Raw genomic sequence first — 22,837 nt, 5'->3', positions numbered from 1 at the left:
CTGAGCACCCACTTCTCCAACATGGGGACCTCTGACTTCACCTGCTAAGTAAATGGCCTCTAGAACAGCATTTACTGTAGTTAAATGCAACCACAAAACATTCTTTATAAAAAGCAATCTATTAATGTGGTTTTTGAACTCTAATTTGTTTACAAGCATGATTGCTGTACTTTTCATTTATGGTTGACACAGCTTGTTGGCCATTATCCAATCCCTGTTTCTCAACGAATTCTGACTTTACAACTGGTAAATTCCCACCTCCCACATGGTTACAAACGCAGCATCAGAGTGGAAACTTGAGGCCCAACATAACAATCCTGTCACAACAGACAATGCCAGGAACATTGTGAATGCTGAGCATTGTGACTGGAATTTAGTTTCCCCGCTGTACTGAAAACCGAACCATGACCCAAAGAATCACAGTACGTACCGAACCGTGGGTTTGGTAAACCGTTACACCCCTACCGGCCACATCATCATAATGATGCACAATAGGCTACCTATTTGTCTTTATGATCTTATTTGCTTTTCAAAGGTAAATCAGCCATCTTCAGTAATATCCATCAAACTTATTTGTTTATGAATCTCTTTGCAAATATTCCATCCATAAGTTCAGTACTGTTATTATTATTATTATCATCATACAATACTTTGGATACATGTGTTAGCCTGTAAGGCCAGTTAGCAGGTAAGCAATGTTATCCTACAGTAGCAGCCAACTGACTGTTCTAGCCTACACTCTCTCAGGCTTAAACACAGTGTTGGTCTGACAGAGGCCAGTCCTCTCTAAACTCCAGTATGTTCCCTCCTACAGACAGCTGGCTAATAAATGCTCTCTCCCTCTCTCTTTCTCTCCTCCAGGCCCGTAATGTCAACACCGGGGAACTGGCTGCCATTAAAGTTATTAAGCTGGAACCTGGTAAACTCTTTTTTCTTTTCTCTGCCCTGTGTCATCACTGTTTCCCTCTCCCTCCTCCTCCTTTCCTCCCCTTTGACCCTTTTTCCCTCCTCTTCTCCTTTCTCTCCTCTCTTATCCCTCTGTCATCCACCATTTCCCAAGTTTTCCCATTTTACACTAGGCAGTCTCTTGTCTTCTGTTGCAGACATAATCAAATGTTTATTTTGTTAATCTTCCTCTGTCCCCAACAGCTGAATCGAATTATCCCTTAGAAAGAAAACGCCGTGTCCGAATACCCATAATTGCATCTTAAATAGTAGGCCGACTGAGTATGTGAAAAAAATAAAGTTTAACTTCTTGGGACTATAGGGGGTGCTGTTCCGCATTAGCATATTTGTGTCTCCAAATTAAACTGCCTCGTGCTAAATTCTTGATCGTACAATATGCATATTATTGTTATTATTGGATAGAAAACAGTCTATAGTTTCTATAGGAGTTGAAATTTTGTCTCTGAGTGGTACAGAACAATTTCTACAGCACTTTTCATGACAGGGTTCAGATTTCAGAAATTTTTACCTCTGATCTGGGGTCTGTTTATAAGGCCACAGTGAATGCTATGAAGAAACCGACACTGCCTACGTCTTCCTCTGGGTGTCTGTACGTCATCACGTTTTCAATGAAGTCGATGGGACGTTCACAGCCATTATAAATGACAAAAATGTACAGAGACCCCCCTTTCTCAACGTGCGCCTCAAGCGTGAAGGCCATCGGACCTGCCTCGTTCCAAATCGTTTTCTAACCAGCAGTATTTCTCCGGTCATGTTTTCAGTCGTTATAGTTGTTAAAAACATCATAATGTAGTGAATTTGAACCGTTTTATATCAATTTATATCCGTTTAGTGCGATTTTGAGGAATTTCTTTGTCGTGCACTCTGAAAGTTTGGACACGTTTTAGGGTGTCGGTCGTTGGTGATGGACATTTCGAAGGACAGAGGACATCTATCGACCAAAAGACGTTTATAACATAGAAAGGATACATTGCCCAAGAATATGATGGAAGATCAGCTCAAAGTAAGCAATATTTAATATGATAAACCGTGTTTCTGTCGAAATATTTTAAACGCATATATCGCCATTTTGTTTGGTATAGCTTCACTTGGCGAACCCTGTATTGAAAAGTAAGGATAATTTTAAAAATGTAAATCAGCGGTTGCATTAAGAACTAATTTGTCTTTCGATTCCTGTCTACCCTGTATTTTTTAGTCAAGTATATGATTAGCTTTCAATTAAACTAGATCACTCTGATAGATGACGTCAGACATATTGAGGCTTGATTTCCTAGTATTTTTATTGTGTAACCACGGTTTTGTATGGCTAAATATGCACCTTTTCGAACAAACTGTATATGTATGTTGTAAAATGATGTTACAGGAGTGTCATCGGAAGAATTCTGAGAAGGTTAGTGAAAAAATTAATATCTTTTGGCGGTGATTACGTTATAGCGCTCTTTGGCTGGAATCGATGCTCTGGTAACGTTTTCACATGTAGTATGCTAACTTATCGATTTATTGTGTTTTCGCTGTAAAACGCTTAGAAAATCTGAAATATTGTCTGGAATCACAAGATCTGGGTCTTTCCATTGCTATGCTTTGTCTATTCTTATGAAATGTTTTATGATGAGTAAATTGGTCATACACGTTGCTCTATCTAGTAATTCTAGTCGATTTGCGATGGTCGGTGCAATTGTAAACTGTGATTTCTACCTGAAATATGCACTTTTTTCTAACAAAAACTATCCTATACCATGAATATGTTATCAGACTGTCATCTGAAGAGGTTTTTTCTTGGTTAGTGGATATCAATATCTTAGTTGAGCCGAATTGGTGATAGCACCTGAAGGAGTAAGAAACTGATGGAGTTAGAATAGTGGTGTATTTTGCTAACGTGTTTAGCTAATAGATTTACATATTTTGTCTTCCCTGTAAAACATTTTAAAAATCTGAAATGGTGGCTTTATTCACAAGATCTGTATCTTTCATCTGGTGTCTTGGACTTGTGATTTAATGATATTTAGATGCTACTATCTACTTCTGAAGCTATGCTATCTATGCTAATCAGTGTGTGGGGGGTGGGGGGTGCTCCCGGATCCGGGGTTAGTAGCCGTGAAAGGTTAATAGTATGTGACATTTTGAAAATCAAGTATACTTTAAATGGCCGGATGTCATACTAATTTCGGCTTTCACAACAGCAGATCAATTAGATATGGGGATGCGGTAGCGAAATCAACGCAGTCACGCAGGACGCAGTATGCAAAAATAGAATGTTTAATAGTATGTGACATTTTGGAAATCGAGTGGTTTAAATGCCAGGATGTTATACTCATCTCTTCTGTAGGCTAGGCTACCTATTTAATGTATGGATCAAGCCATAGCAGTCATTCTGATCTCTTTCCCAATGATCAATGCTTTAGTTTATTATGTTGCTGTCCAGCGGTTCTGAATTTGCGATGCACCTGACTGTCCACGTCCTTTTCATTTGAACATTTTGAAAAGTTTTGGTGTGTACTGTTTTGATTTCTATATGTTACAGCATTTTGTTTTTTACTGATACATATGTTGAAATTAAACAAATGATCTGTTTCTGTCTTCAGTCCTTTTTAAATAGGATAGATGGGCTATATGGTCTACTACAGTATAGGTTGAATGTGATCGTCTGCCTATAACCAACCTGAGTAGGCCTAGAACTTCCTATTCTATTCAGAGTTTAGAGAAATTAATTACATTGGAAATGAGCTATTATCAGGCTGGTTATTATCAGGCTGGTTATTATCAGGCTGGTTATTATCAGGCTGGTTATTATCAGGCTGGTTAATGTGATGCACGTCTTTTGAATTTGGAAAAATCCACCCGCACTCGGCCCCGCCCCACCTATTCAGCCAATCAGGAGCCTCCTGCGTTGCGGCCGTGGCATACTGCATACTTTTTACTAAACGGTACGTGCTAAATAGAATGTGACGATGAGTACATAGTATGCAGTTTAAGTATGTAGTACACTAGTATGGGTATTCGGACACGCCATCGTCTTGTCACCGTCTTCACAATTTAACAGTCCAATTAATGCCTTTTTATGGTTCTCTCTCATCAGTCATGATTTCTGCGTAGATGTTGGTTCACAGTACACTGATTGTAATGATTTAGATGGAACTATAAACAGTTAGTTAGTTTCTGCTTGTGATTTATGAGCATCATCATTCAAACCCCTTGTCTCTCCTCCTAAAGTGTTTATTTTCTGTCTCATTTCAGTTTGAGTGTAATTTCCAAAGCCCTTTAATGGAAGTGAATGTGTGCTGCTAGGCTACATTCCAATCATTTCCCCAAGTCTAGAGCACAGCTTGAGAGCCAAACAAAATAACATGCAGCACACGCAGTGTCCCAGTTTCCGCTTCCTCCTCCATAGAACATTCTATCTGCAAACAACCACAGACGCTACCAAGCTGCCACCTAAATGTGTGTTTCTGTGCCCGTGTATGCAATACACACGCATATCTTTATCACTACAGTTGGATGCATGTCTTTATTTTTCCTGCACACTGTGATTATCATTTTGTTGCGCACATTAACAATTATTGCGTCACAAAGAGGATTAGGCTAAATTTACAAGGTGACATCCTTGTGTCAGCTTTTCAGTTCAAGTGGAGGAAATCTCCTCGTATTTTGATGGCATCCTCTTAAGAGATGCAGCTGACGATTGGTGAGGGAGCAGCCTAGTCTGTCTACTGTACCAATATACTTTTAGACTAAAACTGTGCCTCTATTGTCTGTAGGCCTTGTCCCTTGATGTACATCTAACCCAGGGTTTCCCAAACAGTCCTGGAGACCCCAAGGCGTGCACGTTTTGCTTTTTGCCCTGGGATGGGTGCGACTTTGAGAAACCTTGGTTTAACCTGACGAAAGTTGTTCACTCAGTTTTTCAATACAATTGCTATGAATTTAATCTGAAGGATATTAATGCGTTTTTCCTCCTAATGTGTCTGTTAGGGGTGTCCTGATGTGTCTGTTAGGCTGTTAGGGGTGTCCTAATGTGTCTGTTTGGGTTGTTCTGATGTGTCTGTTAGGGGTGTCCTAATGTGTCTGTTTGGGTTGTCCTGATGTGTCTGTTAGGGGTGTCCTAATGTGTCTGTTAGGGGTGTCCTAATGTGTCTGTTAGGGGTGTCCTAATGTGTCTGTTAGGGTTGTCCTAATGTGTCTGTTTGGGTTGTCCTGATGTGTCTGTTAGGGGTGTCCTAATGTGTCTGTTTGGGTTGTCCTGATGTGTCTGTTAGGGGTGTCCTAATGTGTCTGTTAGGGGTGTCCTAATGTGTCTGTTAGGGGTGTCCTAATGTGTCTGTTAGGGGTGTCCTAATGTGTCTGTTAGGGGTGTCCTAATGTGTCTGTCAGGGGTGTCCTAATGTGTCTGTTTGGGTTGTCCTAATGTGTCTGTTTGGGTTGTCCTAATGTGTCTGTTTGGGTTGTCCTAATGTGTCTGTTAGGGGTGTCCTAATGTGTCTGTTAGGGGTGTCCTAATGTGTCTGTTAGGGGTGTCCTAATGTGTCTGTTAGGGGTGTCCTAATGTGTCTGTTTGGGTTGTCCTAATGTGTCTGTTAGGGGTGTCCTAATGTGTCTGTTAGGGGTGTCCTAATGTGTCTGTTAGGGGTGTCCTAATGTGTCTGTTTGGGTTGTCCTGATGTGTCTGTTAGGCTGTTAGGGGTGTCCTAATGTGTCTTTTAGGGTTGTTAGGGGTGTCCTAATGTGTCTGTTAGGGTTGTCCTGATGTGTCTGTTAGGGTTGTCCTGATGTGTCTGTTAGGGTTGCAAAATTCCAGTAATTTTTCCCAAATTCCCTGTTTTTCCAGATTGCTGTAATTTTGGGAAAGTTACTGTAATTTTGCAACCCTGGTTTCATTTATTTTAGGCCTAATAGTTAAAGAATAAAGACATTGAACAGGATCTTAAGCACTTTGGGAGACCCGTTTTGACTCGTGAGTGCTACTTTCTAAACTACTGGCTCAAATTATACAAAAACTGTGCTGCATCACTTTAAATATATAAAGAGATATGAGGGGTTGGAACGCACCCAATGTATGTATGATAGGTACCAGATAAGACATTGGGAAGCATTCAATTTTTTCCCACATTGCTTTAATTGGCATTGAAATGAATTTGTAAAATGCTGAAACATGGGGAATGGTCTGTTCATTTCGGACATGGCCATCATCTTGTCTCCGTCTTTACAATTTAACAGTCTAATGAACACCTTTTATGCTTTTCTCTCGTCAGTCATGATTTCAGTCTGAATTCTTTGTTCACAGTACATTGAATTCATGAATTAGATGGAACTATAAACATTTAGTTTGTTTCTGCTTTTGATTTATGAGCATCTGGTTTACGTGACATGGTCACCCTGGGAGCGATTACAGTTATGGAGCTGCTTGATACGGACTGCGCCGCCTCAGGCCTGCAGAATGCATTGGTGCAGTGTTGAATATGCTAAAGCCGCACGCACACACCAGTTTTCCCTTCCGCACACTGCATCATTGCTTCCCATCTGAGATATTTTAACTTGACATTTTATTAATTTAGCAGACTTAAGCGAGCAATTACGGTTAAGTGCCTTGCTCAAGGGCACCTCGGCAGATTTTTCACCTAGTCGGCTCAGGGATTCAAACCAGCAACCTTTCAGTTACTGGCCCAACGCTCTTAACCGCTAGGCTACCTGCCGCCCTAGCAGTCTGTGCTGTCCCATACAGTTTGTGCAGCTAGACTGACCAGCACATGGGTTATTAGCTCTGACTTTGCTGAAAACTACTTTGAGGAAAAGTGTACTTACTATGGCTGTGAAATGTGGTTGTCTCACCTAGCTATCTTAAGATGAATGCACTAAGTGTAAGTCTCTCTGGATAAGAGCGACTGCTAAATGATTTGAATGTAAAATGCTCACCTCTCCCTTTAAAACCTGTATGGAAACTCAACAATTGCTGACTGTATTGTTGTGTGGCATGTGTAGTTGTCATGCCCCGTGGGAAAACCTAGAGCCATAACCTAAATGTGGGTAAAAGAGCTGACAGCCAGAAGTTTTCAATAGCATTGTGTTTGATATCCTAGCCTAGCATTAGCCTAACCTGTCTTAAACTCATTGAGGTTATATACTACACCTATAACATAACGGGAGGAAATTATCTCTTTTATTTGATTTCTCTTACACACATTCACAATGTTGTTAATGTTCAACTGTTAGCCACGTATTAACATTAACAGAGGGGAACGATTATCTGGGGTTTGTTATTTTTCTCTCTCTCTGTGTGTGTTGTGTCGCTAGGCTAGCTGTCAGGCTGATTGTCCTATAGAAAGGCCAATGTGGACACACGCTCCATGGAAATGCAGTGGTCACAGTCAGAGGAATGTGTTATTGTTCACTAGAACAAGCACTTTATTTTTAGATTTCTCTTAAGTGTGTTCGAAGCCCTGTACTTATCACATTCTTTCCATTGTCTCTGTTCCCTATTGCTTGTGTGTGTGTGTGTGTGTGTGTGTGTGTGTGTGTGTGTGTGTGTGTGTGTGTTTTCAAATGTCTGTGCTTCTAAGTAGGTGGGGTGTGTGTGTGTGTGCGCGCTACCCTCTTGTATGTGTTATTCCCCGGCTTTGAGATCTATACACAAAGTGATGACTACAGGACACGCTTATGGAGTCTGGCTTTAGGAGATATGGAAATGTCATGCTTCAGACTTGTGCATTTGCTTACATGCTTCAAGGTTTTCCTCAAACTTTCCTTCTGTTGACAACTGAGTTGCTTGGCTTTGAGAAAAGGTATTTTAGCTTTGACTTCAGACAGTTCTCAAACAGTAAGTTGGAATAAGCAGATGAAATGGGGTGTTTTTCACATCCACCCTACAAATGCAAATCCTTACATGACTCACTGCTCCAACAAACGCTGCTGCCACAACTTTTTATTTAGAAGAAAGTTTGACTTTTTGTTTTGACTACTTTGTCAGGAGGCAGAACCTGTATTACCCAAGGTCTACTACCAGCAGCAGCGTTCTGCAGTCAAACTGCTAATGGAATCAGACTAATGAAACGCAATACAGTCCCTATGGAACCATCAGGAAATTATATGTTTTGCCGTTTGGACTGGCACACCCATCAGAACATGTCAGGATTGACTGTCTTAAAGCTTGGGTCATTGAATAACAAACACACGTGTGTGTGATAAAGATCTATTTGAATCCTTACAGTGAATAGGCTACTATGGATTTTAAACCGGGTGGTTCGAGCCCTGAATGCTGATTGGCTGACAGCCGTGGTATATCAGACCATATACCACAAAATTTGAAAAATAGTCAAGGGGTCTGAGTACTTTCCGAAGGCACTGTAGCTTCAGGGTTTATGGGTTTACATAGTGAATGGTCTGTTCTAGTAGTGAATGTATGCCAGAACAAAGTGTTTTGTACTGCTAAGCATCAGTGAGGGGTTTGGCTCAGTCTTCACTGATTGGTTGACTGGAATGTGATTCATGCAGTCTGAGCATCTGAAAGGCTGGGTCTGGATTTCAGAGGCAAAACCTTGAGCTTGATTTGATAAGCCATTGCACCAGTGTACCAGTCGTTTTCAGCAGGCACTAAAGGACAACAATGGAAGCCTTAAAACACAGCACTGTTTACTTCATCTTCAGATTTAGATGACTTCTCCCAGGGTTGAGTCCTAAGAGTTCTCCTTACACAACTCACAATTTTCATGTCAATACCTTATTGACACATCAATTCTGATTGAAGCAAAAGTTTGTAAACTGCGCTTGGATATCATTCAGGATTTGGCCCACAGTCCTTCTTTTGCCTCTGCGCTGTAGCCTATGATTTGCCCTTATTTTCCCAGCCTGATAATAACCAACCTATACTCGTTATCCTTGAGAGGTGACGTGGGTAAAATCACTGGGGAACCAAAGCCCCCCCCCCCCCCCCAAAAGCCAAATTACATCCCATGTGTTGTGATAATGGCTTTGTTTGTTCTATAACGTGTTAGTCCACATGCCTTGCGACCTTGCGTTAGTCCATATGCCTATATAGACCTAAAGGCAGAGACAATAAGAAGACACAGTGGCAGAATAAATTCAACCACACCTTTGTTTTATCACAAAACCGGATAGCAACCTCTGTCCAGTGAAGTCCACAAAACATATTTCATGTACAGTAACAGACAGTTACTTTACCTACAGCATGGTCAAACAAGTGAATGTTTCCATCACTAAACAACTATTGATTTAGAACCACAGAGAGTTACCGCAAGTCACAAAGATAACAGGAGCTGCCTCCACCATTCCAGCACCATTTCAACTTCAACATTTCAACATCATCAAATCAACTCTGCTTAGTCTAATTTAGTGACAACTATAAGATACCAAAAACAACTTAGTCCAATCAACGTAAGCTAAATATGTGGCTGTCCATGTTTCTGATGTCTCTGTGTGCGTTCGTGCAAGTAGAAAAACATGTTAACTCACCCTACTTGTAGAGAAACGCCAATGCCATCCGCCTCTCTTTCATGTTGACGAAATGGTCTGACTCTGTCATATAGTACCCACTTTTAGTTTTTGTTCTAGGCTACCTGGCAAGAATTCTTGCTTGCTAGCCTAACTTCCATTCATGGGCAATGTTAGCTAGCTAGTATTAGCCTTCTACTTCTAGCTACATATTGAACTCCCATCCTTTCAGGTCAGGGGCACAACAACGTATGAATTAATGGTAGGAGCAGAATCTCCATTATAATCATTGGCCAGTACGGAAAATTAAGTAAAACCACAAGTCCAAATCCCTATTTCCACCCATGGCTAATTAGGAAAGGGACAATTTTAGCTAGGTGGCTAGGAAGACAACAAGATGCAACAATTCCAGTTTTTCTGTCAATGACGTATGCTCTCAATGGGATTTGACAGGAGTGATGCCAAATCCAAGCTGGCTTCCCTTGAACTTTTTTATTTTAGTGCACCAAGACCATTCACAGTTGAGCTCGCTCAGTTTAGCTCAACACTGATTGGCAATTTTTTTTAGTCAAGGGAGGCCAATGCCATACAGACGGCATCAGACACAGTGCATTCGGAAAGTATTCAGACCCCTTCACTTTTTCCACATTTTATTACGTTACAGCCTTATTCTAAAATGTATTGAATTGTTTTTTTCCTCATCAATCTACACACACTACCCCATAATGACAAAGCATAAACAGGTTTTTAGAAATGTTTGCAAATGTATAAAAAACAGATACCTTATGTACATAAGTATTCAGACCCGTTGCTATGAGACTCGAAGTTGAGCCCAGGTACACCCTGTTTCCATTGATGATCCTTGACTGGAGTCCACCTGTGGTAAATTCAAATGATTGAACATGATTTGAAGAGGCACACACCTGTCTATATAAGGTCCCATCGTTGACCGTGCATGTCAGAGCAAAAACCAATCCATGAGGTTGAAGGAATTGTCCGTAGAGATCCAAGACAGGATTATGTTGAGGCACAGATCTGGGGAAGGGTACCAAAACATTTCTGCAGCATTAAAGGTCTGTAAGAACACAGTGGCCTCCATCATTCTTGAATGGAAGAAGTTGGGAACCACCAAGACTCTTCCTAGAGCTCGCCGCCCGGCCAAATTGAGCAATCTGGGGAGAAGGGCCTTAGTCAGGGAGGTGACCAAGAACCCAATGGTCACTCCGACAGAGTTCCAGAGTTCCTCTGTAGAGATGGGAGAAACTTCCAGAAGGACAACCATCTTTGCAGCACTCCACCAATCAGGCCTTTCTGGCCTCCATCTGGCACCATTCCAACGATGAAGCGTGGTGGCAGCATGCTGGGGGGATGTTTTTCAGTGGCAGGGACTGGGAGACTAGTCAGGATCGAGGGGAAAGATGAACGGAGCAAAGTACAGAGAGATCCTTGAAGAAAACCTGCTCCAGAGCACTCAGGACCTCAGACTGGGCAATGACCCTAAGCACACAGCCAAGACAATGTAGGAGTGGCTTCGGGACAAGTCTCAATGTCCTTGAGTGGCCCTGCCAGGGCCCGGACTTGAACCCGATCAAACATCTCTGGAGAGACCTGACAATAGCTGTGCTGCGACGCTCTCCATCCAACCTGACATGGCTTGAGAGAAGAATGGGAGAAACTCCCCAAATACAGGTGTGCCAAGCTTGTAGCGTCATACCCAAGAAGACTCGAGGCTGTAATCGCTGCCAAACGTGCTTCAAAGAAGTACTGAGTAAAGGTTTCTGAATACTTATGTAAATGTAATATTTCAGTTTTGTATTTTTTATAAATTTGCACAAAATAAAAAATATTTGTCATTATGGGATATTGTTGAGATTTATGAGGAAAAAACACAATTTTATATATTTTAGAATAAGCCTATAACGTAACACAATGTGGAAAAAGTGTAGGGGTCTGAATACTTTCCGAATGCATATGTAGATGGTCTGCACGTAATGAGACGGGCGCTGTTTCGCTCGTTCTGATGCTTTCTCCTGTGAGATACAATTCAGCCTCTTGCAAATTGAAGGAAAATTATGAAACACAGAGACGAAAGATTAATTTTCGTTATTTCTTTTTGGTCTATTTTTTTGGGGGAACCCTGACTTCCCTTGGCATCCATGAATACACGCCACTGAGTGAGGAGGACAGTCACCCATCAGAGCCATCTTCGACGCAGAATCAAGCTGTCATGCTGCAGCGTCCGGGTGTAAACACTGGTGTAGCTGGATGATATAGCCTAGCCTACCATGTGATAGCACTTAGCAAGCTGTGTGGCTCTATCCCTGCTCAGAGCGCTAGCAGGATATAGGTAGTTATGCATGGATTAATCATTTGGCCATTGACCCACATGAATTCATAGCAGGTTTTAGTGACTGGAAAGGGATAAACCTCTATGCATAACTTGTTTTTAAGGCTTATGTGAACGATTGCAGCTGTATGCCTTTTTGTCCACTGTGTTTCTACACTTCCTGTCAATATAGCTGCTGGGGCCTTGGGTCAGACTCATTACCATAGTAACAGAGATTTGCTTTCGCGGTATGGGTCAGGAAGGGCACTAATTTGCTTCGACAGTCACATATCTGAGGGGCTCGACACCCAGATAAAACCTTGAAAGCCACAGCCAGGGTATCCATCAGACGGTAGACCTTCACCTCGGTGTCAGAGCTCGAAGGGTGCAAAGGTAATCTTGATCCATGGACTATGTAAGCCTATGTATGCAGAAGCCAACTCTACAATATTCACCCACAGCCATTCTTAATGTTGTCAAAAGCAATCTGTCAGAGATGGTTCTGAGTGTGGATGGATGCAAGTGTCTCACTGATTTCACTTTTACAGTATAGATGAAGCAACTGAAACAGTCATTTTACATTTGAATAAGACATATTTTTAAGCTGGCACACCACTGAAATGATTGTCTTTTTAGCTATTTTATCCATGCTGAGGTGTGCTGTCATTTCATATAAGCCTGGGCTCTTAGACATGTCCCAGTGTTTGAAAGCGTTCTAAAATAGCTGGATTTGATGCAGTTAGCGCTGCTTTCAATTTCTGCATCAATATATTTCCTGTAGACACTACAGCCTCCACTAGCGCACAACCTAATGATGATCAAAACAAGTTCTATCATGTTTACCATCTGCTTGAATTTGAAAAGATTTCATGTCTTGGTGTCTGTATCTTGCGACGAATGCTTGGCTGTGTTGGCCTGGTAGCCGTGTCTGTTTATGCTTAAGCTAGCTTTTCTATCGTTGTATGGCATGACAACAACATGTCACGTGGATGTGGCTAAAGCACAAACAGATCTAGCCACCAGGATAATGCTTTATGGCCTGAACATGATCTAGCCACCAGGATAATGCTTTATGGCCTGAACATGATCTAGCCACCAGGATAATGCTTTATGGCCTGAACATGATCTAGCCACCAGGCTAATGCTTTATGGCCTGAACATGATCTAGCCACCAGGCTAGTGCTTTGTGGCCTGAACATGATCTAGCCACCAGGCTAATGCTTTATGGCCTGAACATGATCTAGCCACCAGGCTAATGCTTTATGGCCTGAACATGATCTAGCCACCAGGCTAATGCTTTATGGCCTGAACATGATCTAGCCACCAGGCTAATGCTTTATGGCCTGAACATGATCTAGCCACCAGGCTAGTGCTTTGTGGCCTGAACATGATCTAGCCACCAGGCTAATGCTTTATGGCCTGAACATGATCTAGCCACCAGGCTAATGCTTTATGGCCTGAACATGATCTAGCCACCAGGCTAGTGCTTTGTGGCCTGAACATGATCTAGCCACCAGGCTAATGCTTTATGGCCTGAACATGATCTAGCCACCAGGCTAATGCTTTATGGCCTGAACATGATCTAGCCACCAGGCTAATGCTTTATGGCCTGAACATGATCTAGCCACCAGGCTAGTGCTTTGTGGCCTGAACATGATCTAGCCACCAGGCTAATGCTTTATGGCCTGAACATGATCTAGCCACTAGGCTAATGCTTTATGGCCTGAACATGATCTAGCCACCAGGCTAATGCTTTATGGCCTGAACATGATCTAGCCACCAGGCTAATGCTTTATGGCCTGAACATGATCTAGCCACCAGGCTAGTGCTTTGTGGCCTGAACATGATCTAGCCACCAGGCTAATGCTTTATGGCCTGAACATGATCTAGCCACCAGGCTAATGCTTTATGGCCTGAACATGATCTAGCCACCAGGCTAGTGCTTTGTGGCCTGAACATGATCTAGCCACCAGGCTAATGCTTTATGGCCTGAACATGATCTAGCCACCAGGCTAATGCTTTATGGCCTGAACATGATCTAGCCACCACGCTAATGCTTTATGGCCTGAATATGATCTAGCCACCAGGCTAATGCTTTATGGCCTGAACATGATCTAGCCACCAGGCTAATGCTTTATGGCCTGAACATGATCTAGCCACCAGGCTAGTGCTTTGTGGCCTGAACATGATCTAGCCACCAGGCTAATGCTTTATGGCCTGAACATGATCTAGCCACCAGGCTACTGCTTTGTGGCCTGAACATGATCTAGCCACCAGGCTAATGCTTTATGGCCTGAACATGATCTAGCCACCACGCTAATGCTTTATGGCCTGAACATGATCTAGCCACCAGGCTTGTGCTTTGTGGCCTGAACATGATCTAGCCACCAGGCTAATGCTTTATGGCCTGAACATGATCTAGCCACCAGGCTACTGCTTTGTGGCCTGAACATGATCTAGCCACCAGGCTAATGCTTTATGGCCTGAACATGATCTAGCCACCACGCTAATGCTTTATGGCCTGAACATGATCTAGCCACCAGGCTAGTGCTTTGTGGCCTGAACATGTAACTGATCAGATTGTTTGATTAACAGGTGAGGACTTTGAGGTGGTGCAGCAGGAGATCATTGTGATGAAGGACTGCAAACACTCCAACATCGTGGCCTACTTCGGCAGCTATCTCCGGTAAGACTGACATACTGATAGATCCGGTATGGATAGACAGTTTTACAACTCTCTGAAGTTGGACTCAAATTATACAGATATTTCAGGCATGAAATTGTCTATGTTGTCGTTTTGGATGGAGCAAAATTTAAAGTACAGCTAAAATGTCCGTCTTTGGTCTAATCGAGACTTGTTGTCTGATTGGGACAGCACGACTCACAGCATCAGTCTTGCTATCTTGTGGTCTGTTGAGAGGGATATTGACAGTGAGTGTATCACTTCCCTTCTCCTTCAGGAGAGATAAATTATGGATCAGCATGGAGTACTGCGGAGGAGGATCTCTGCAGGATATTTATCACGGTAAGACACACACACACACACACACACACACACACACACACACACACACACACACATAGTCTCTTCAAGCACACACCCGTTCCCACATTCACAAAGTCACTCACACTGTGGTGACCTATGCATTCACCCATGCTCACAGTCACCCTAATAGAATAGCTGTGTTTTCATCTAAAAACAGACAATAAAGCACAATAGATGAAAGCTTGTTACAATCAATATCCACACTCTTTCTACTCTCCCACTTAAGCTGTCATAGCCAGCCAACACAGTAAATAGCACTCGTAAGTCAAACATCTGGTGTTGATCTCAGCGTGTGTATGAAATGCTTCAGATACTTTGCCTTGCTCTTAAATTCTGCCCTCTTTCTCCCTCCTCTCCAGTGACTGGGCCTCTGTCCGAGTCTCAGATTGCGTATATGTCACGGGAAACCCTTCAGGTACGTTTTTTCCCCCTGCTGACGTGTGAATCTAGGGGTCAGATTGACTAAGAATTAGTGATATGTTGTTTTCTCCCTTCCTTACAGGGTTTGTACTATCTCCACAACAAAGGCAAAATGCACAGAGACATTAAGGTAATGCCATGTCAATGATGGCAATAAGTGTGCTTTCAAGTAGAGACGATTGACTTTCAAACCTTGTTTGGTGTGGTTATATTTTGCCTGACCCTATAACTTTTTCTCATAGGGAGCAAATATTCTATTGACAGACAACGGCTATGTGAAATTAGGTAAGGTCTTGGACAACCATTGCTTACACTTCAACCAGATATCAGTTCCCAAAGCCTCACCTTGACTACTTAGGCTGTGTTCACACAGGCAGCCCAATTCAGATATTTTTTTGCCACTAATTGGTCTTTTGGCCAATCACATCAGATCTTTTCAAATCAGATCTGGCTAGAGCCTGTCTAAACGCAGCCTAAGTTACCTACTGTATTAGAATAAGATCTCACAATACCTCTTTATCTTTTGCTAATTTTCTCTCCATTTCCCCTCTTTCTCCTTAGCTGACTTTGGTGTATCAGCACAGATCACTGCCACGCTGGCTAAGAGGAAGTCCTTCATTGGAACTCCATACTGGTGAGCTTCACCCCTGGTCCCTCCCCTCGGTGTCACACTCTGGATGGGCTCTGACATGATGGTGTGGTTAATTGACTTATTGATCTAAGGATGTGACAGACCATTCATATTGCTCTGGACAGTGTTATGATTAGTGTTATGGCTGGAATTGATTGACTCACAATGATTAATTGGTTCATGACTGATGTTAAGTACTCTTCTATTTTTTTCCCTCTCCCTCCTTTCAGGATGGCTCCAGAGGTGGCAGCAGTGGAGAGGAAGGGAGGCTACAACCAGCTGTGTGATATCTGGGCCGTGGGCATCACTGCCATTGAGCTGGCCGAGCTGCAGCCTCCTATGTTTGACCTGCACCCCATGAGGTAGTATGTGTGCTGGGGGATGTGTGAATGAAGCCTTGACAATGTGATGTGATGCTGGATATTTCTTGTACTTTTTGTTCTACCAACCAAGTCTATTCTCTTACTTTCCAGGGCCCTTTTCTTGATGACAAAGAGTAATTTCCAGCCGCCCAAATTGAAAGACAAAGTGAAGTGGTAAGTGTTCATGTTCTCCTCTGTGAATAGCAGGGATTGGAAACTGTTCAGGGAACAGAACCGAAAACCGGAAAATAACAAACATTTTCAAGGAACGGAACCTGGAATGAAAGTGATCAGTACTGGAATGGAACCATTATTTAAAATGCTGGGAACGGGTTAATTTACATTTTAGTCATTTAGCAGAAGCTCTTATCCATAGCGACTTATCGTAGTGCGTGCATTCATGCTTTTCTCCCCCGTACTGGTCCCCCGTGGGAATCGAACCCACAACCCCATGCTCTACCAACTGAGACACACGGGAACGTTCTTTTACGTTCCAGGCATTTTTTCTAGTCCCACAAAAAAATGCAACAAAGCGCCTATGCAAAGTCCTCACTCTGTCACTCAGAAACATATGTCTGCAAGCTGAAAATGTTTGTCTGTGTATGTGCATGTTTAGGCTACTGTAGCCCCTCCCCCCTCCGAAGCATAGGCTACTGTATCCCCTCCCCCCTTTGAAGCATAGGCTACTGTAGCCCCTCCCCCCTTTGAAGCATAGGCTACTGTAGCCCCTCCCCCCTCTGAAGCAGAGGCTACTGTAGCCCCTCCCCCCTCTGAAGCAGAGGCTACAGTAGCCCCTCCCCCCTCTGAAGCAGAGGCTACTGTAGCCCCTCCCCCCTCTGAAGCAGAGGCTACTGTAGCCCCTCCCCCCTCTGAAGCATAGGCTACTGTAGCACCTCCCCCCTCTGAAGCATAGGCTACTGTAACCCCTCCCCCCTCTGAAGCATAGGCTACTGTAGCCCCTCCCCCCTATGAAGCATAGGCTACTGTAGCCTCTCCCCCCTCTGAAGCATAGGCTACTGTAGCCCCTCCCCCCTCTGAAGCAGAGGCTACTGTAGCCCCTCCTCCCTCTGAAGCATAGGCTACTGTAACCCCTCCCCCCTCTGAAGCATAGGCTACTGTACTGACATTGCAATCATGACTCAGAAGATAGGGAGAGAGATTTTTTATTAACTAGAGAAGAATTAATGAACTTTTTCAATGCTAGTTAAGGATATTATAGGCCAGTGCTCTCAACCCTCTTCCTGGAGAGCTACCGTCCTGTAGGTTTTCACTCCAACCCTAATCTATCACCCATCATTCTAATAATTAGCTAGTTGATGAACTTAACCAGGTTAGTTACAACTGGGGTTGGATTGAAAACCTACAGGGTAGCTCTCCAGGAACTGGGTTGGAGAGCCCCGCTATAGGCCTAGTTATCACGGTTCATGTTGGATTTATTAACTTCAAGAAGGCGAGATGTTTTATTAATTCTGGTGCCACTCTGCACACACAATCTTGTTAGCTAGCTAGCTCAAAGGACATTCAAAGTTCCTCTATAGAAGCAACAAGTATAAATCTGTGACTCTAATTCAGATAATGCATGTCTGACGATGCCAAGTAGAGTTTGACACAGGAACAGGACTCCGGAGGGTCTTGCGGGATTCTGTCAGGAATTGGAGTGAAGTTCTGTGAAGTTCGGGACAGGATCAACAGTCATCAGGAACGGGCAGTACAGGAAGAGTTATAAACTTGAGTTTTTTGCGCGTAAATATGTCATGTGTGGAGCATTTTGTAAAAACACCCAACTCTGTAGGCTTGGCCTAATATAGTTTACTTAATAAAAATAAATACGAAATAAATTGTAAATTTCCCCCTTCTGTCGGCTCACTCTCGCACCTTCCTCCAGTAATACATGGCTTGTAAGAAATGCTGCTGTTTAAACAACTAGGTTATCAACTGGAGGGTGGGACACGCGGCCTGAAGCAGTATACCTGCTCTACTCACTTTACCGTCAAGACCAATTCTTCGTGTATTTAACTAAACCCGTGCCTTCTGCGGTGAAGAGGGAAATAACAATAGATTGACTTATGCAGTACTGCCGCTCAGGTTTTTTAATGTTCATGTTGTAAATGTTAATGGGTTGTAAATGTTCATATGTGGGCAGTGCTCAGCTGGAGGCTACAGATTTATGCCGGTGCTGTTATGTGCAGACCATCCTGCTGGGGTCTCTGTCCTCATCCTCCAGCCTTAATCGATATACATTTAGGTAATTTAGAATATGCTCTTATCCAGAGAGACTTAGGCCTACAGTCAGTGCATTTAACTGAAATAGGTAAGACAACCACATCACAGTCGCATATTGCATTACTGAAATTATTTTCAATACTTCCTAATTCTGCGTCCACAAATGAGCACGGGACGGGAGTGATATTTATCGGGACGGGACAGGAAAGTTCTGGGGTTATAGAACTGTTGCGGGATCAGGACACTACAGGGGAAAAAATGACGGGACAAGCATTGCCCACATATTAATACATTTTCATTCCCATATCAATCTCTAATTCCCAGTGCTTCAAGCCTCCTCCTCAAACCTCTCTCGCTCTCTCCCCACCTGCTAAATTCCAGACGCTTCTTGCGCCAAAGACTACACTTGTCTGTCCATCACGCGTGTTAACAACCAGCTTGCCTGCTCTATGCGTGCTGATTGGTGAAGTCATTTAATGAGCTAAATGTAAACTGTTGGATTTCACGGGTTACAAAAGGAACAATATAAACCGTAACTTTTTTGGGGTTCCAACTTTATTTTGCTGGTCGGAACAGTGGAACGGAACCCCCAAAAATGGTGATTCTGTTCAGAATGAAACAATTGGAAAATAATTTAGGTTCCAACCCCTGATTTTTCAATTCATACTGTATTACAATCATAAATGCTCTAACATGTATCTGTTTGTTCTGTCTCCTCCTATGAAAGGGGAAATAATTTCCATCATTTTGTCAAATTGTCCCTGACGAAAAATCCCAAGAAGAGGCCAACAGCAGAGAAACTGTTACAGGTACCCCAAGTCTAAATGGAAACACTAGATTTCAGTGTCTGTCAAGAAAACATGTTAACCAGCCAATCATTGATTACCAGTTTAGAGAAGTGGAAATGCAATGGCCACCCTGTAGGCCGTGACCTCACATCCTCTTCCTGTGTCCACAGCACCCATTTGTGTCACAGCCTCTCAGTCGAACCCTGGCCATCGAGCTGCTGGACAAAGCCAACAACCCAGACCACACCACATACAATGACCTTGATGATGACGACCCTGAACCAGAGGTACAGTCACCACCCCAACCTTTACAGCTCCAGTTTTATCCAATCAAATGGCAGAATGAAGACTGACACCTGTCCTCATTGGTCGTACCATCGTTCTGATCTCTTTACTGTCCGAGTTCTACATATTTTCTCTCTCCTCCATTATCCCTCTCTCTGCTCCTTCCTCAGTTTAAGTATAGGGGCCACTTCCTTCCCATCACCCCTGGTGCTCGACGAGCTCCTCGCTTTGCCATTCGCAAGAAGGTACCAGTGTGGCCTGCAATAGAACTGCACCAGTACCTTGGTGATCAGTACCTGTAGTAACAGAGCACTAACTAACACCAATCTGTGTGTGCTCAGGTAGACTGGACCTTGTCAATGAACCCTGCTCATGGAGTTGATGTTACTTACTTTGTTCAATCTATCTGCATGTGGGATTTTGAAGATTGTGTTTTAGGCGTGAATAGGCTTTTTTTTATTTGACCAGGTAAGTTGACTGAGAGCACATTCTCATTTACAGCAACGCCCTGGGGAATAGTTACAGGGGAGAGGAATGAGCCAATTGTAAACTGGTGACAGTATGAGGGCTTGATTGGGGAATTTATCCAGGACACCCCTACTCTTACAATAAGTGCCATGGGATCTTAGTGACCACAGAGAGTCAGGACACCCATTTAACGTCCCTTCCAAAATATAGCACCCTACACAGGGAAATGTCCCCAATCACTGCACTGGGGAAAGAGTGCCTCCTTCTGGCCCTCCAACACCACTTCCAGCAGTGTCTGGTCTCCCATCCAGGGACCAACTCTGCTTAGCTTCAGAAGCAAGCCAACAGTGGGATGCAGAGTGGTATGCTGCTGGCGCAGGGTGGTATGCTGCTGGCGCAAGGTGGTATGCTGCTGGCGCAGGGTGGTATGCTGCTGGCGCAGAGTAGTATGCTGCTGGCGCAAGGTGGTATGCTGCTGGCGCAAGGTGGTATGCTGCTGGCGCAAGGTGGTATGCTGCTGGCGCAGGGTGGTATGCTGCTGGCGCAGGGTGGTATGCTGCTGGCGCAGGGTGGTATGCTGCTGGCTACATGCAGTTAAACTGAGAATAAGTTACTCCCAGCTCAAACATGCCTTCTATTGTTTTTGTACATTGGTTTGTTAAAGCTAATCTTAACAGGCTTGTGATTTGTCTGGCTATGTGCTAGGCCAAGGGTGTGTGTAGTGCATGAACATGCATATAGTAACTAGAACTTGTTAGGTATGCTGAGGTGAGGTCGAGCTGCGGGGTTCTAGCTATATGTAGTGTGTATATATCAGTATGTGTTTGATCTCACAAGAAGACTGGTAAAGGAAACTTCCACGAAAGTCAATGGATGACGTGTGAATTTGAGCTCCTTGATCTGCATCTTTTGTCTCCTGCTGCCTTGCGTTGCCATGGTTTAATTGCCTGTTTGCAGTGTGGTCTGTCTTTGCTCTGTTCTGTTGCTGCCGTGGAGGCGGAGAAGTTGTTGTGACTGACTGGGCCATTGTTCTAATTTTCCCTGACTTATAGGTCAGAGATCAGAACAGTTTCAGTCCCTTCAAATATACACATCTTAGTGACAGTAAATTCTCTTGGATGCTCAGCACTCTCCTTTTCCCTCAGAGAGGTTGAATGATGTTTTTGTTAGATGATGAAGTTTGCACAGATTTAATAGTACTACTGTACAGGATTTAATAGTACTACTGTACAGGATTTAATAGTACTACTATACAGGATTTAATAGTACTACTGTACAGGATTTAATAGTACTACTGTACAGGATTTAATAGTACTACTGTACAGGATTTAATAGTACTACTGTACAGGATTTAATAGTACTACTGTACAGGATTTAATAGTACTACTGTACAGGATTTAATAGTACTACTGTACAGTTATTGGACTGAGAAATGACACTAATTTAAGCATTATTGTAATTTTAAGCATTATGAGTTGGGTTAAGGTTATGTGTGCATGATTATGATGATGTGTGTATATGTACAGTTGAAGTCGGAAGTTTACATACACCTTAGCCAAATACATTTAAACTCAGTTTTTCACAATTCCTGACATTTAATCAGAGTAAAATTCCCTGTCTTAGGTCAGTTAGGATCACAACTTTATTTTAAGAATATGAAATGTAATAGTAGAGAGAAGGATTTATTTCAGATTTTAAATTCTTTCATCACATTCCCAGTGGGTCAGAAGTTTACATACACTCAATTAGTATTTGGTAGCATTGCCTTTAAATTGTTTAACTTGGGTCAAACGTTTCAGGTAGCCTTCAACAAGCTTCCCACAATAAGTTGGGTGAATTTTGGCCCATTGCTCCTGACAGAGCTGGTGTAACTGAGTCAGGTTTGTAGGCCTCCTTGCTCGCACACACTTTTTCAGTTCTGCCCACACATTTTCTATTGGATTGAGGTCAGGGCTTTGTGATGGCCACTCCAATACCTTGATTTTGTTGTCCTTAAGCCATTTTGCCACAACTTTGGAAGTATGCTTGGGGTCATTGTCCATTTAGAAGACCCATTTGCAACCAAGTTTTAACTTTCTGACTGATGTCTTGAGATGGTGCTTCAATATATCCACATACTTTTCCATCCTCATGATGCCATCTATTTTGTGAAGTGCACCTTGCAGCAAAGCACACCCACAACATGATGCTGCCACCCCCGTGCTTCACGGTTGGGATGGTATTCATCGGCTCGCAAGCCTTCCCTTTTTTCCTCCAAACATAACGATGGTCATTATGGCCAAACAGTTCTATTTTTGTTTCATCAGACCAGAGGACATTTCTCCTAAATGTATGATCTTTGTCCCCATGTGCAGTTGCAAACCGTAGTCTGGCTTTTTTATGGTGGTTTTGGAGCAGTGGCTTCTTCCTTGCTGAGCGGCCTTTCAGGTTATGTCGATATAGGACTCGTTTTACTGTGGATATAGATACTTTTGTACTTGTTTCCTCCATCATCTTCACAAGGTCCTTTGCTGTTGTTCTGGGATTGATTTACACTTTTCGCACCAAAGTGCGTTCCTCTTTAGGAGACAGAACGCGTCTCCTTCCTGAGAGGTATGAAGGCTGCGTGGTCCCATGGTGTTTATACTTGCGTACTATTGTTTGTACAGATGAACATGGTACCTTCAGGTGTTTGGAAATTGCTCTCAAGGATGAACCAGACTTGTGGTCTACAATTTTTTCCCTGAGGTCTTGGCTGATTTCTTTTGATTTTCCCATGATGTCAAGCAAAGAGACACTGAGTTTGAAGGTAGGCCTTGAAATACATCCACAAGTACACATCCAATTGACTCAAATGATGTCAATTAGCCTATCAGAAGCTTCTAAAGCCATGACATCATTTTC

The 22,837-nt window shown here is 43.0% G+C and overlaps 1 protein-coding gene across 7 annotated transcripts in view; it reads left to right on the top strand.

The window, feature by feature from the left end:
• The window catches only part of LOC139562592 (mitogen-activated protein kinase kinase kinase kinase 3-like), a 97,835-nt gene that overhangs the window by 49,083 nt on the left and 25,915 nt on the right, over positions 1 to 22,837 (top strand). For 6 of the 7 annotated variants that reach the window (XM_071380398.1, XM_071380395.1, XM_071380393.1 and 3 more), the window contains exons 2-12: positions 862 to 919; positions 14,327 to 14,417; positions 14,692 to 14,756; positions 15,137 to 15,192; positions 15,280 to 15,327; positions 15,440 to 15,482; positions 15,759 to 15,831; positions 16,059 to 16,190; positions 16,302 to 16,364; positions 19,141 to 19,222; positions 19,372 to 19,488. In XM_071380398.1, the coding sequence (XP_071236499.1) occupies positions 862 to 919; positions 14,327 to 14,417; positions 14,692 to 14,756; positions 15,137 to 15,192; positions 15,280 to 15,327; positions 15,440 to 15,482; positions 15,759 to 15,831; positions 16,059 to 16,190; positions 16,302 to 16,364; positions 19,141 to 19,222; positions 19,372 to 19,488 (828 nt within the window). The remainder of the gene's footprint in view (positions 1 to 861; positions 920 to 14,326; positions 14,418 to 14,691; positions 14,757 to 15,136; positions 15,193 to 15,279; positions 15,328 to 15,439; positions 15,483 to 15,758; positions 15,832 to 16,058; positions 16,191 to 16,301; positions 16,365 to 19,140; positions 19,223 to 19,371; positions 19,489 to 22,837) is intronic. The other variant, XM_071380397.1, reaches the window with a different exon arrangement.

The sequence above is a fragment of the Salvelinus alpinus genome, chromosome 32, assembly GCF_045679555.1.
Source record: "Salvelinus alpinus chromosome 32, SLU_Salpinus.1, whole genome shotgun sequence".
Classification (NCBI taxonomy): domain Eukaryota; kingdom Metazoa; phylum Chordata; class Actinopteri; order Salmoniformes; family Salmonidae; genus Salvelinus; species Salvelinus alpinus.
This window is presented reverse-complemented; position numbering and strand designations above follow the sequence as displayed.